Genomic DNA, 13,732 nt, shown 5'->3' on the forward strand with positions numbered 1-13,732 from the left:
CCGTTCAGTCCGTGGTACGAGTGGGCACATCCACCAGCACAGACCTGGGTCACCCTGAAAGTCACCGGTCCTGCCTTTTTTTGGTTAATCCTCCCCGAGGACATTTTCCCCACTGATTTTTGGAGAGAGTGGAGGGAGTGGGGGGGGGTGGGGAGAGACATCGGGGTGACAGAGACATACGGATTGGTTTGCCTCCCGCATGTGCCCTGACCGGGCAGGGGAGGGAACCTGCACCTGAGAGCGTGCCCTGGACCGGAATGGAGCCGCAAACCCTCCGTGCCATGGCCGACGCCCTCACACGGAGAGAACTGGCCAGGAGACACGGTCCTTCCTTTTGGACCCGGGGCGTGTGTCCTGGGCACCCAGCCCCGGAGGAAAGGGGCCTCTGTCAGGCGGAGGGGGCCCTTGGGGCAGGGACAGGACAGAAGGAGAGAAGGCTTGGACCCCGGAGGTTCTCTGGGGGGCACGTCTGCTGACTCCCCGGACTTCCTCGCCGTCGGCGGGTGTCCCCCGGCAGAAGGCAGACCACGGCCTGGCGCACTGCCGGGGAGAAAGGGACGCCACGCTCCACCAGGAGGAGGGTTCTGGGGGAACTCAGGTGCCCGCGGAGGGTGAGTTCTGCAAAGAGCTAGGGGCGGGGGGGGGGTGGGGGCACGGCAGGGCAGAGGCCTGGTTCTCCCTTGGGCCACATGACATCAGCAAGGGTCACGTGGCTTTTGAGGGTCACGTGGTTTTTTCTTGGGCCCTGCTCCCTGTGTGCAGGGAAACGGGGCAGGGGGGGCGGAGGGGGCGGGGGGGGCCTCTAGGAGCCCGAGAAGCTGGGCTCACCCACATACCGCAGAGCAGAACAGGACAGGGAGGGGAGACAGAGAGAGGCTGCGAGGCTGAAGCGGGAAGTGAGGGGGGGACCCCAGGCGCAGCGCCGTCCGTCCGGAAGGGACACGGCGGGGCCGAAGCCTTGCACGGTGCCTGCTGAGCGTCCCGGCCTCACACACACGCCTCGGCCTTTCCCGGCCTGACTGTCAGCCTGGGACGTGCTCTCGGTGACCAACAGCCCAGCGCGTCTGCCGCCCCAGGCCCGCGTTTCAGAGCCCCCACCCGGGGCCGGGCCAGCAGACTCTCATTGTCTGTACTTTGGGGGGTGCTGTGCGTCTTCCCCGCCCACCCTCTCCGCCTCCCCAGGGGCCCTGCTTCACGGACATTTGTCAGACTTGGCTGAGCAAGGCCGGGTCTCTGTCTCCTGCGTGATGGATGGGGCCATTATTGGATCAATAAGCACAAGCTGATTTAACGGCACCTTATTAATTATTTAACTCACTCCTTATTGAAAAGGTCGCTACCCATTAGCTCCTTAAAGGGTCACTATTAGCTTGGTGGCATCTCCTGTGAGGACGCAGCCACGTGAACGGAGCACCTACTATGTGCCGGGTGCTCCACCCTGAGTACAAGCCCAGGGCAAAGGGCTTGGGAGGTTAGGGGGTGACGTGACCCGCCTGAAGTTTTGGGCTGGTAAACGGCAGAGCTGGGACTTGAACCGGGTCGATTTTTGCTTGGAGAAGTTAAAGACTTGGCAGTGACCACTGTGGTGTACGTTTCGCACCTCACTGTTTTTCACGTTGTTACTGATTTTTAGAAAGAGAGCAGAGAGAAACACCGATCGGTTGCCTCCTGCATGCTCCCAGCCGGGGACCAAGCCCGCACCCCAGGACGTGCCCTAACCGGGAATCAACCTCCAGTGCCCGGGACGACGCCCCACCCCCCGAGCCACGCCGGCCAGGGCTGCACCTCAGTCTTGCAACCGGGGCTCAGCATTGTGATGTCCTGGGATACTGTGCCCACGGCTGCAGCTCAGCCCCCACAGAGCGTCACCCCCCTCACCCGACCCCTGAACTGGGGCACCTGCACTCAGCCGGGCCCCTGCCGGGGGCTGGCGCCTGCCAGCTGCACCGTGGCTCTCCGCTCCAAAGGGCAGAGGCCTCCTCCCTCCTCCTAGCTCTGCACTGCCCGGGACCCCCTGTGAGCTCACTCCCCACCTCCACCCACGGGGGCTGCTCACACATGAGAGTCACAGCAGAGGCGATGGATGGGACACACTCCTCGGCGGCATGAATAGGTTCTGCAGGGGCAGCCCCCCCCAAGGCCGATCCCTGGACCCCCTCCTTGCTGGCTCCCTTCCCTCCTGCAGCGTCACTGCGCAGCTGCCTGCACGGCCTGATGCCTTTCTGTGACTCAGCGTACGCACCCCGGGACCCCCGACAGGCTCACTGCCCAACTTCATCCCGAGAAAGCTCCCCCGGCCTGTCGCAGACCGACCTGCTTCCTTTGACCAGATGGTGAGAAGTTGGAAAGCCATCCAATTTCCCCTTTTGCCTTGGCAGCCAGGAAGCTCACCATGCCATTTAAAGCTCAGTGGCAATGCTCTCACCCCAGCCCTCAGTGCAATAAGCCTGCAAGCTGTGCTTCTACGCCAGGGGTCCTCAAACTACGGCCCGCGGGCCACATGCGGCCCGCCGAGGACATATACGGCCGGCCGGGTGCCGCTGTCTGTCCTGCTTAGCAGCCGACGCGTCCCGGGCCCGCAGTGCACATCGGAATTTGTTCATAGTTTTTTTTTAAACTATAGTCCGGCCCTCCAACGGTCTGAGGGACAGTGAACTGGCCCCCTGTTTAAACAGTTTGAGGACCCCTGTACGCTCTGCTCCCACCTCTCATGCCGACGCTCCCGCCCAGGCAGATGTGGCCGCCATGAACAACCTCAGGTCCTTCCTGGCAAATAATCAGGTAGTTGACAAGGCAAACACAGCGGCAACAATGATCGGGTATTTCCCAAGCTCGCTGGTCCAAGACGAGAGTGGCCCAGGGCAGCCTAGGACCCCATCACAAGCACTCACCAGGCAGACGAACTCTGGAAGGTCACCAGCGGCGGGCTGTGGGGGTCTCCCTGCAGCATGTGCACGGCCTGGGGGGCTTGTGGCAGGGGGTCCGGGGGAGGCGCGGGCTGCGGGGCCGGCTGCCCTGGCCGGGGGCCCTGGGCAGGGTTCCCCCACCGCCGCGGGTCCTGTTTCATCCATCGTCCGTGGATGCCCCACCGCGTCAGGTAAACCTTGCAAATGTCGTAGTTCATCGCCGAGTAATACAAAAGATCCAGGACCAGCAGCATCAGCACGAAGAAGCCGTAGATCCACACGCCCAGCAAGGCAGTGTAATTGCTGGGGAAAGACGGAGAGAGACTGAGAGGGGGGCACAGCCATCGCTCGGCCCAGGTAATCGGCGGGGCTGCTTGGAGAACATGGCACGGGCTATTTTGGGGTCCCAGAGAGGAGGGGCAGTGAGGAGTCCTGGCTCCCTCTTCTCATGCCCACCCTCCTCCTCCTCTCCCCCACCGGCCCTGTCTGCCTCCTCCCACATGCTGGTCCTCTGCCCCAGGCCCTGTCCCAGCCGGAGTGACCCCCTTCACCCCAAGTCCTTTGTTGTGGGGGGGGGGCACTGTTAAGCCTTCCACCAGACTGTGGGAACCTGGGGAGCCGTCCCATTTTCCCTTTTGGAAGGAATTCTCAGTTGGCATTTGGGGCTCCCAGGATGGGGTGGACCCTGCCTTCACCCTCATGCCCCCCACATGGGTGCTACTCACAGACCTGCCAGCGGTCTCTGTGGGTGCCCCCTGCCTGCCCAGCCCAGGGCCTTTGCTCATGCTGCCCCTGCCACCTGGGATGCCAGCTCCTCCCCATCTTACTGGGCCCAGGGCAAGTGCAGGAAGTCTGCGGTCTTAGGACAAACCGACCCAAGTTCCAGAGCTGTGCCCCTGCCCCTCAGCACCCACACCGGGCCACCGCACCCCCCCCCCCACGTGTCGTGGAACTCAGCCGGGCACCCACCCTGGGCCAGCCCCCTTCCAGCCTGCTCCAGGTCTCCCTGCTTCTCAGGAGCCCAGGACACAGGGCATCAGCTCGGCCGCCCTCCCCACGCTCCATGTCTCACACCCCCACACACACACCCCCTCTACACACCATGCCCCACCCAGCATCACTGGTCCTGGCTGCCCCTCCATCTCCTCCTCATTCAGTCCCTGTCACCAGGCAACTCCAGACTGTGTTCTGCCCGGGTCTCAGGGTCCCTCCATCATTTTTCTTATTTATTCACCAACATCACCCGCCGCCCCAGGGCTGCTCCGCCCTCCAGAAGCAGAAATGATGGAGGGTGTGGTTTGTTTGTTTGGAAGAAGGAAAGACGCACAGACGCTACCCTTATTGCAGAAAGGAAGTTTACCTCCTCAAAGTTTTTTGTTTGTTTAGGTTTATGCTTTTACTGATTTGAGAGAGAGAGGAAGGGAGCGGGAGAGAGAGAGAAACACCCATGAGAGAGAAACATTGACTGCCTCCCGCAAGCCCCCTACTGGGGATGGAGCCCGGAACCCGGGCATGTGCCCCGACCACTCACCCCTCGGTGCATGGGGTGACACTCAACCGACGGAGCCCCCCGGGCCAGGGCTGGTGGGGGGGTTGACGCTGTTGGGACCTGCTCGCGCCAACACGGCCTTTGCACGGGCGGTGCCTTCTGCTGGCAGCCTTCTCCCCGTCCCCACCTCCTTCCTCCCCTGCCTATACCATCTCTCAGATGGCTCCTACAGTCTCTTTGGGACCAGACACGCTGCTCCCCCCACATGGGCGGGCCCCTCCCCCGGCCTCCAGCCCAGCCACGACTGCCGGACTGGGGAGTACGCCCTCCCGCCAGGCCAGGCCGTGTCCCCTGGGCCCGGTTTGCCGCTGTGGTTCGGCTGCTGTGCTCCGGGCAGAGCTGGCCGGGGCCGCGCTTTTAAAGGAACCGATGTACCCATCACTCCAACGCTGCCCAGGGGGCCGTGCCATGCCACTGGGCCTCCGTCCTCCTCCCTGGTGAGGGAGGTGGCAGGGGGTTCCGTGGTGCTCCTGCGGCAGCCTCCGTCCAGGTGGGTGTGCACGGCGGGTGACAGAGGAGGCCTTGCGGTCCCACACCCCCCAGGGAGGGATCCGCCCCAGCTCTCACTAGACGGGCCCCTCCGTGCCCTGGGTCCCCACGGCAGGTCCCTCTGGACCCTTTCGGGAGCCGGGGAGCCGGGAGCCAGGCCTGGAGCCGGGAGGCCTGGCTCTGGTTCCTCGCTGGCCTGGCTCTGCTGTGTGGCCGGGAGAATCCCTGCACGTCCCTGGGCCTGGAGGACATGGTGGGAAGCCCGTCCTGGGCTCAGTTGCCAGACTCGGATCTTCCCGGCTCGGCTCACGCCCGGCCCCGCCTCGGCCTCGGCAGTGAGATGGGCTGCTCCCTCTGCCTCCTCCGGCCCCTGCAGGCGCGGGACCCAGGCCCGGGATGCTCTGTGGCTCCCAGGTGCCCTCGGCCCGGAGCGCCTTCCTTCCTCTCACCGGTGGCCCCGCCTCGAGGGAGCAGCCTCTGCACGTGCGGGCACTGCCAGTGCTCGGGCGGGGCCTCTGCTTGCGGGAGGGGCGGCCAGACAGCCTCTCCCACAGCCGCCTCCTGCGGCGCCCGCAGCCACCACCTCCATGAGGCGGCACCAGACCCAGGGCTTGCTGGGGAGAGGTGTGAACGTCCACGGCCGCAGTTCAAAGGGAAGATCCATGTGTCCGGGTGGGGATTCCTCCAGGGCACGGGCCACAGCCTCTGGCTGCTGGGGCCGGAGTCCTAGGGTGGACGTCCCGCGGAGAGGGGGGCCGGCCTCTGGCTGCTGGGGCCGGAGTCCTGGGGTGGACGTCCCGCAGAGAGGGGGGCCGGCCTCTGGCTGCTGGGGCCGGAGTCCTAGGGTGGACGTCCCGCGGAGAGGGGGGCCGGCCTCTGGCTGCTGGGGCCGGAGTCCTGGGGTGGACGTCCCGCGGAGAGGGGGGCCGGCCTCTGGCTGCTGGGGCCGGAGTCCTGGGGTGGACGTCCCGCGGAGAGGGGGGCCGGCCCCTGGCTGCTGGGGCCGGAGTCCTGGGGTGGACGTCCCGCGGAGAGGGGGGCCGGCCCCTGGCTGCTGGGGCCGGAGTCCTGGGGTGGACGTCCCGCGGAGAGGGGGGCCGGCCCCTGGCTGCTGGGGCCGGAGTCCTGGGGTGGACGTCCCGCGGAGAGGGGGGCCGGCCCCTGGCTGCTGGGGCCGGAGTCCTGGGGTGGACGTCCCGCGGAGAGGGGCGCCGGCCCCTGGCTGCTGGGGCCGGAGTCCTGGGGTGAATGTCCCGCAGAGAGGGGGGCCGGCCCCTGGCTGCTGGGGCCGGAGTCCTGGGGTGAATGTCCCGCGGAGAGGGGGGCCGGCCCCTGGCTGCTGGGGCCGGAGTCCTGGGGTGGACGTCCCGTGGAGAGGGGGGCCTGCCGGCCCGGCACCACTGCTCTGCCCAGCACCCTCTCCCCGGCTCCCCTGGGCCCCCACAGAGTTGCTCTAAGCATCGCGCTTTCCTCAGTGGTTCCCATGGCAGCAGCCCCGGGCCGAGGGAGGCGAGCAGGGAGGGGAGGCAGGAGCAGCTGTTTGCAGACGCGGCCCTGCAGAGAGGGAGTCTGTGACGCCGGCGGGGGGAGTGGGGGGGGCGGTCAGAGGGGCGCTGGACCCTGCTGGGCCTGGAGCCTCCAGGACCGAGAAGCAGTGACAGTAATGAAAGCAGCTGTAGGTGGCCGTTGCTCTGAAGGCGAGGGGCCTTACTGCCATCGTTGTCCCCCCCCATCCCCCCATCCCGCTCACAGGCAGAGCACTGAGGCCAGAGCAGCCGCGGCTCCAGCCCAGCCCGGCTCCAGCCCGGCTCTGCCGCTGTGCGCGGTGCGAGCACACGCAGGTTCTCACCCTCCCTGAGCCGCAGCCCTGGCGTGGCGGGCTGGCGGGACCTCCTGTATAGACAGCAGCGCGTTAGTGTGACGCCCCTCACGCCACCCTCAGTGCTGGTAACTGTCCGCCGTCTCCATCCCCGCGCCTGGGGGGCGGATTCCGAGTAGGCGACATGGATTCCGGCACCTCCGCGGGCTCTGCAAGGCCCGGTGCGCGCAGGCTCTGTGCCTGACAGGGCTCGATGGGGGTGCGCCCCGATAAGAACATCCGAAGCGGCTGACCCCGCTCAGCGGCTGGACTGGAGCTTGGGGCGAGCAGGGTGGGGGCGATAGGCCCACAGCACCGGCCCGGTGGGGTCACCCGGAGCACCGGGCCCTCAGATCCCAGGCCCAGCCAGCTGGCACGCGCTGGCCACCAGCGTGGCTGGAATAGCTCTGGGCACTGGGAAAGGACGGCTTTAGGGACGAGGTGTCATGTGCATACGGGAGTGACGACCCACCCGCCCCCCTCGAGGCTCTCTGTCGTCTTAGAAACCCTCTCCCACGCGCCCACCCCCGTCTGCCCGGCGCAGGAACACCCACACCCTGCAAAGACTCCTCGCCACGCCACCTGTGCCCGCCATCCCTGTCCCCAGGGCGACTGACCGCCGACCCCTCGTGCCCGTCACCTGTCCCCGCCGAGCCCAGCACAGGCACTCCCACGCTTGGGCCGGGCCCTGGGGGTGGCCTTGCCCGCCTCCCGCCCGCAGCCTGCATGGGAGGTGCGTGCACTCTGAACGGAGCACCAGGGCCCCGCTGGGTGCGGTGACAGGCGCCTCGCCCGGCAGTGGGCCGGATGGGGCTGCTTCCCTCACGCCCTGCCTGCCCACCAGGCGGCCAGAGCCCAAACCAACCCTTCTGCGCCTCCAGAAATACAGATAAATCCGCATCAGAGGGCCCCCTTTCCTGCCTCCAGGCCCGGCTCCTGGCTGATTTGCGGGGTCCTGGCTGCTAATGGACCCCGTGCATCTTCACAGAGTGCGGATCCAGGTCAGGCTGCACTGGCCCATCCAGGTGTCAGAACCAGGTATTAACGATGTCGGAACCCCTGGCCTCTTGGCTGAGACCTGGCGCATTCCCCGGCATCAGGCCAAGCCTGGCTTTCTAGATGCGCCGGGGGTGGCAGAGCCACTGGCTGGAGCCAGGGCCCCCTGGCCCTCGGGGCTTGCCTGGAGTTGGAACAGGTGACCACACCAGCCTGCGCCCCAGCCTTCCTCCCCCCTCAGAGCAGCTGTGAGGGTTAGCCTCACACACAGGTGTCTCACCCGGGAGATGCCAATCCGGAGGCGCAAAGGGCAGCCCCGTTGGAGGTGACCTCTGCCCGGCCCTCACACACCCAGGGCCACCTGGACCTCCCCGCCGGCAGGCCCCGCCGCGCCGTGTCCCACCCCACAGCTCATCTCCAGCCGCCCTCGGAGCCACAGGCTCCACCTGGACATGCTCAGCCCTCGGGGCCACGGGGCTCCCCTTCCTGAACACTCCCGCACGCATGGGGTCAGGCACACGCCTCCCTCCTGGGGCGCGAGGGGCCCTTGTGACGGGACGAGCGGGTGAGGAGTGGGCCCACCACCCCACGGGGCCGTGCCGTGCCACTGGGCCCCCGTCCTCCTCCGTGGTGAGGGAGGGGGCGGGGGGCTCGCTGGAGAACCAGGAAGGAGGAATCCCTCCGGAGCGGAGGCTCTCACCCTGGGGGTGATCCTGCACCCACACTTGGCATCACCAGGAAACATGGCTGATGGTCACACAGGGTGCTGGTGGGGCCGGAATGCACAGGCAGCCCCCCAGGGAAGGCTCGGCCCAAGTGTCCATGCGGCTGCGGTGGGGGTCCCCGCCTTGGACCTCTCCTGCTCAAACCTGCCTCCTCCAGACCTGGGCTGGCTCCTGGCCCACCACTGACCGGCTGTCCCGATCAGGAAGGTTACTCAGCCTCTCCGAGCCTCCTCCTCCTTGCGTGCCACTGGGCGAAAGATGGGGGGCTGCAGGGAGGAGAGAGGTGAGCACAGAGCCCTCCACGCCGCTCGCTCCGTAATGCCGCCGCACGCCAAGCCTAAGAGCCGAGCTCAACTGCTGACCTTCAGCATGGCCATTCCTCCGGGGAGGCCGCCGTTTTGTGGTCAGCTCTCCATCGGGGCAGCCAGGGCCCCTGTGCCGAGACCACAAGGGGCCCCGGGTGAAGTCCGCGTGAATGCGTGAATGACGGAAACCCGTGGGCTTCGCAGCGGATCCCAGACGCAGTCGCCAGAGCCTCGGAGCAGGCTGGCTGCCTGGCCAGGCGCCTGTCCTCTGTCTGGCCTTTGGCCGGCAATTGCAGCCCTTCGGGGTCCTCACCCCTATCCTGCCTGGCCCGCTCCCCTCAGGGACTCAGTCGTTGGTCTTATACTAGTAAAAGGGTTGGGTGAGATTCCCGGCCTGATTGCAGCCCTAGGGACAGGCAGGCCTTGCTGAGTGATGTCACACACGGGATTATTCTGAGGCCTGAGAAGATGGGAAGATATTCATCCATGCATCTGAGGAAGGAAGGCTGGGGAGCTGGCCGCCGTGGGAGGAGGGGAGAATGGACGAGCGTTCAATCTCCTGCCTGACCAAAGGCGACAGGCAGCTTCCCCAAGTGGGCATGGCGTGGTGGCAGAGCCTTCAGGCCCCAACCTCACACAGAGAGAGTGGGACTCAGCCTCCCTCCCACCACCTCCCAGGGGTGCCACTAATCTCTTCAAGCGTCACTCAATGAACACTCCTTCCAAGTGGATGTCCCCTTACCATGAAAAAATATATATATTCACCCCAAGAATCAGCCTCAGAGTTATTAGGAAAATATTTAAAGCATCCCTGTTAAACTGAGAAAGATGATAAAAATGCCTGACGATTTTAAAGACTGTTTTAGAGATACTCGCCAACACGATTGGGCAAGAAAAAAGAATGAGGCACAAAAATCGGAAAGCCGGAAGCAGTTACCATTGTTTGTAAATGGCATAATCAACCCTCGAGAAACAACTGAAAAAGAACCACCAAGTCAAGGAGTTTCAGTGAGGTGGCTGAGCATAAAACTCACATGTAGTAATCGTTAGGTCTTATCTAACAGCAGTTGCTTGGAAGATGTAGTGGAAGTAAAGACCCTATTTATAATAGCATAAGAAGAAATATGTAGGAATAAATGTGAAAGATATATATATATATATATATGAAGAAAATTCTAAAACACTGGAAGAAAATTTGAACAAATGGGAAAGCATACCGTGTTCTTGGATAAGAATATTCAGCATCATGAAAGGTCACTTCTCCTTGAATTAATCTATGGATTCACAATCTCAGTAAAAAATAATAACTGAATTTTTTTTGGGGGGGTCAGGGGTACTACACAAGCTAACCCTGGAGTTCATGGAAAGAGCCATGGAAAGTAAGCCAAGAAGACTTTAAAACACATTAACGGACCCTCGCTGGGTGGGTCAGTTGGCTGGAGCATCAGCCCGCACACCAACAGGTTGTGAGTTCAATTCCCAGTCAGGGTACATCCCGCATTGCAGGTTCAATTCCCAATCAGGGTACATCCCACATTGCAGGTTCAATTCCCAGTCAGGGTACATACCCACATTGCAGGTTCAATTCCCAGTCAGGGTACATCCCACATTGCAGGTTCAATTCCCAGTCAGGGTACATCCCACATTGCAGGTTCAGTTCCCAGTTGGAGTGAGTGCGGGAGGCAAGCAGTCAATGTGTTTCTCTCACATCGATGTTTCTCTCTCTCTCTCTCTCTCTCTCTCTCTCTCTGTCCCTCCCTCCCTTCCACTATCTCTGAAAAGCAATGGAAAAAATATCCCCTGCTGAGGATTAACAAAACAAACAGAAAAAATATTTGAAGGCAAAAAATTAGAACATAAAAGAAATAAAAAAGAAAAATTTTAATAGTCTCAGAGTAGAGAAAGCCTTTCTCAGTATATCATAAAACCCAAAGGACATTAAAGAAAAAACAACAGAAAACAAAATTAGATACAATTTGATTACATAACAATGAAAAAGTAGTCGTGAGGAAAAAAGACGTCACAAACTCAGACACATTGAGAAAATATCTGTAATGCATATTGCCTTCATATATAAAGAGTTCCTGTAAATAAATAAGAAGACGGCCAAAAAAAAATCAATATGGAAATGAGAAAGGACATGAACAGCTGGCTCACAGTAAAAGAAATACAGATGGTTCTCAAACATGTGAAACAATGCTCAGTGTCACTCACAATAAGAGAAAGACACGCTGTGTCTATCATATTCCCACTGATGCTCTGCTGCGAACTCCTTTCCTTACACTCATCATGGTCCCCTCCATCCGGGCCCTGGTCTGGTGTGTCTGAATCACCTTAAGGAAAGAGGCTGCCGGCTTCATCTCTGGGCCAAGAGACCCATCAGTATTTGTGGAACAAATAACGAAGGAAGGAAGGAACTTGGGTCCTGTGGATTCCAGGACCACGTACTTTTGGCCTAAAAGCCTTCCACATACTTGCCTTCCCTTAATTCTGTAGCAGACCTGAAAGGTAGGCATTATGTGCCCATTTCTCAGATGGAAAGGCTAAGGCTCAGAGGATAGAACAGGCCAGAAAACTGGGGTCTCCTGAACTCTCCCAGATCCCTTCCAGGCCCCCCCATCCTGGCAGGGGTGACCCAACAGCCACCCCACGGGCCCCGAGCAGGGTGTGGGTGGCCCGACGCGGCACTTACTTGTGTGCGTAGCCCTCGGAGCTGGCCGTGAGGTTCGCCTGCATCACCGCCTGGAACTCCGTCTCGTTGCAGCAGTATTTGAAAACCGTGTTGTTATGGTGACAGCAGAGGATGAAGGTTTTGTTGTCCGAGAGCCGGGGGCAGTGGAAGCCAAAGTGGTAGTGGCCTTTGTGGTCTGTGTACGGCTCACAGACCCGGAAGTGCGCGGACAAGACTGGAAAAGAGAGTCGCCAGGCTCGGTGGGGTCTCCCCCAAGGCCTGAGCACCAGGGGCGGGCCTGGTGGGTCTGTCCTGGGGGGCCCGGTGCCAGCCTCACCTCTGGCAGGAAGGCCCCCCTCCCTATCACGACAGCCCTGCTTACACTGTGTCCCAAAGACTGGGGGCTCCCATGGGTGGGGCTACATCTAGAGCCTCCTGGGACCCTCTCTGGCCGCTCTGCACACAGTAGGCCCATGAGACGGAAACCTGAACTGTGGCCTCACCGGCTCTGTCTCATTTAATGCACCTGCTCCCCCGTCAGGTGGGCCCGATGCAGAAACGGAGGCTCGGAGGCCTGCAGTGAGCTGCCTGCTCGGGCGGAGGGGGTGCAGCGGGAAGCCACCCAGGCTGCCCTGACGGAGCCCTCTGCACGCCTCCATCTCTGCTGCAGTGCGGTCTGGGGGGACCTGCCGACAGGCCCAGGCTGGCCTGAGGGGTGAGTAGCAAGACCCGGTCCCCCTTGTGGAGAAGGGACACCCCCTTTGCACCTGGGTCTCTACAAAAGCAGTGCCCTGGACCTGAAGGTCCCCAGGAGCTGCCCGTGCCCTCCCCGCCCCAGTGCCAGCTGCCCTGGCCTAGGAGGGGGCCCCTGCTTGGCCACCCACGCCGCTGCCGACCCAGGACGGCCGCTGCCGACCCAGGACGGCCGTTGCCAGCTGCGCCCCTGGAGATAAACAGGGGAGGAGGCCTGAACAGATATAACAATGGGGAACCCTGGAGCGCTGGCCCAGCTTCATTCGTCTCTCCGCAACAGGGGTCAACAGGGGTCGCTGTACTAATTTGTACCCTGGGAAGCCCCGTTGGCTGAATGCATCTCTCCCACCACCACGGCCTGAGCGCCCGCGCCCCGCTCCCGGGGTCCCAGCTGGGCCGCGCTGGCCCGCGAGCGGCCTGGGCAGGCAGCCTTGTGAGGTCCGGGCCCCGCTCCACGTCCAGCACCCTCTTCCGCAGAGACGGGCAGGACCACTGCGGGAGGGGGGTCCCAGGTCTCGGGATCAGGGAGCTCCAGGCCCCCTTTCAGCCTCCGCTCTGGGGTGCGGGGGTCCCTGGGTGGGCTCAGGGGGACGCACCTTCTCTTTGAAACCCGTGGGCTCCTACCGCACAGGGGACACGAGGCTCAGAGCGCGTCTCAACGTTTGCATCCTCTAAGGACTCGGAACTGCAGGCTCTCGGGCCGCTCGGCGACCTCCTGAATCAGAGGCGCTGGGCTGGGAAGGGGCGGGCAGCCCTGAAGGAGACGCTGACGGGCGTGGGCTTGGGAGCCCTGGCCTAGGGGGTGCCACGCTGCAGGGCAGTGAACAGGGGGCATGGGGGGACCGAGACAGAGACAGAGGGAGAGACTGAGAGGGGAAGAGAGAAAGAGAAAGAAACAGAGGGAGAGATAGAGAGACAGAGATGGAGGAGGGGGAGATATGGAGAGACAGAGATGGAGAGGGGGGGGAAAGAGAGATGGAGAGACAGAGATGGAGAGAGAGAGGGGGAAAGAGAGATGGAGAGACAGCAAAGACAGAGACAGAGGGAGAGACAGAGAGGGGAAGAGAGAAAGAAACAGAGGGAGAGATGGAGAGACAGAGATGGAGAGAGAGGGGAAGAGAGATGGAGAGACAGCAGAGACAGAGAGAGTTGGCACCTGGCTCAGGTCGGGGCTCAGTCGGGCTGGCGTGGGGCCAGCCTTGCTGTGGGGTCAGGGCGCCTCTGGGGTCAGCGCTCTGCTCTGGAAGCTGAGGGCCGGGTCCTTGCCCACCTCGGGAACAGGGGAGAGCCCACCTGCAACCTAGGAGGCCGGGGCACCGGGGGTGGCGCCCCAGGGTCGCGCTGCCGGGGTTCAGAGGCCTGGCCCTCACTAGCTGTTCTGTCTCAGGCTAGCCGGTGCCCGCTCCAAGCCTCCGTGTCCTCTCTGCCCAATGGGGTGCCTACGGCATACCCTGGCTTTGACCTGCAGGGATGAGGCGGG

At 62.7% G+C, this 13,732-nt stretch overlaps 1 protein-coding gene across 4 annotated transcripts in view; it reads right to left on the minus strand.

The window, feature by feature from the left end:
- SHISAL1 (shisa like 1) overlaps nt 1-13,732 on the minus strand; it is a gene marked incomplete at its 3' end in the record, with an annotated part of 100,862 nt that overhangs the window by 20,133 nt on the left and 66,997 nt on the right. For 3 of the 4 annotated variants that reach the window (XM_080660702.1, XM_080660703.1, XM_080660701.1), the window contains exons 3-4: nt 11,521-11,734; nt 2,888-3,209 (exon numbers count right to left, since the gene is read on the minus strand). In XM_080660702.1, coding sequence (XP_080516828.1) covers nt 2,888-3,209; nt 11,521-11,734 — 536 coding nt within the window. Of the gene's footprint in view, nt 1-2,887; nt 3,210-11,520; nt 11,735-13,732 lie in introns of those variants that run through there. The other variant, XM_080660704.1, reaches the window with a different exon arrangement.

This window comes from Plecotus auritus (genome assembly GCF_963455305.1).
Source record: "Plecotus auritus genome assembly, chromosome: 3".
Lineage (NCBI taxonomy): Eukaryota > Metazoa > Chordata > Mammalia > Chiroptera > Vespertilionidae > Plecotus > Plecotus auritus.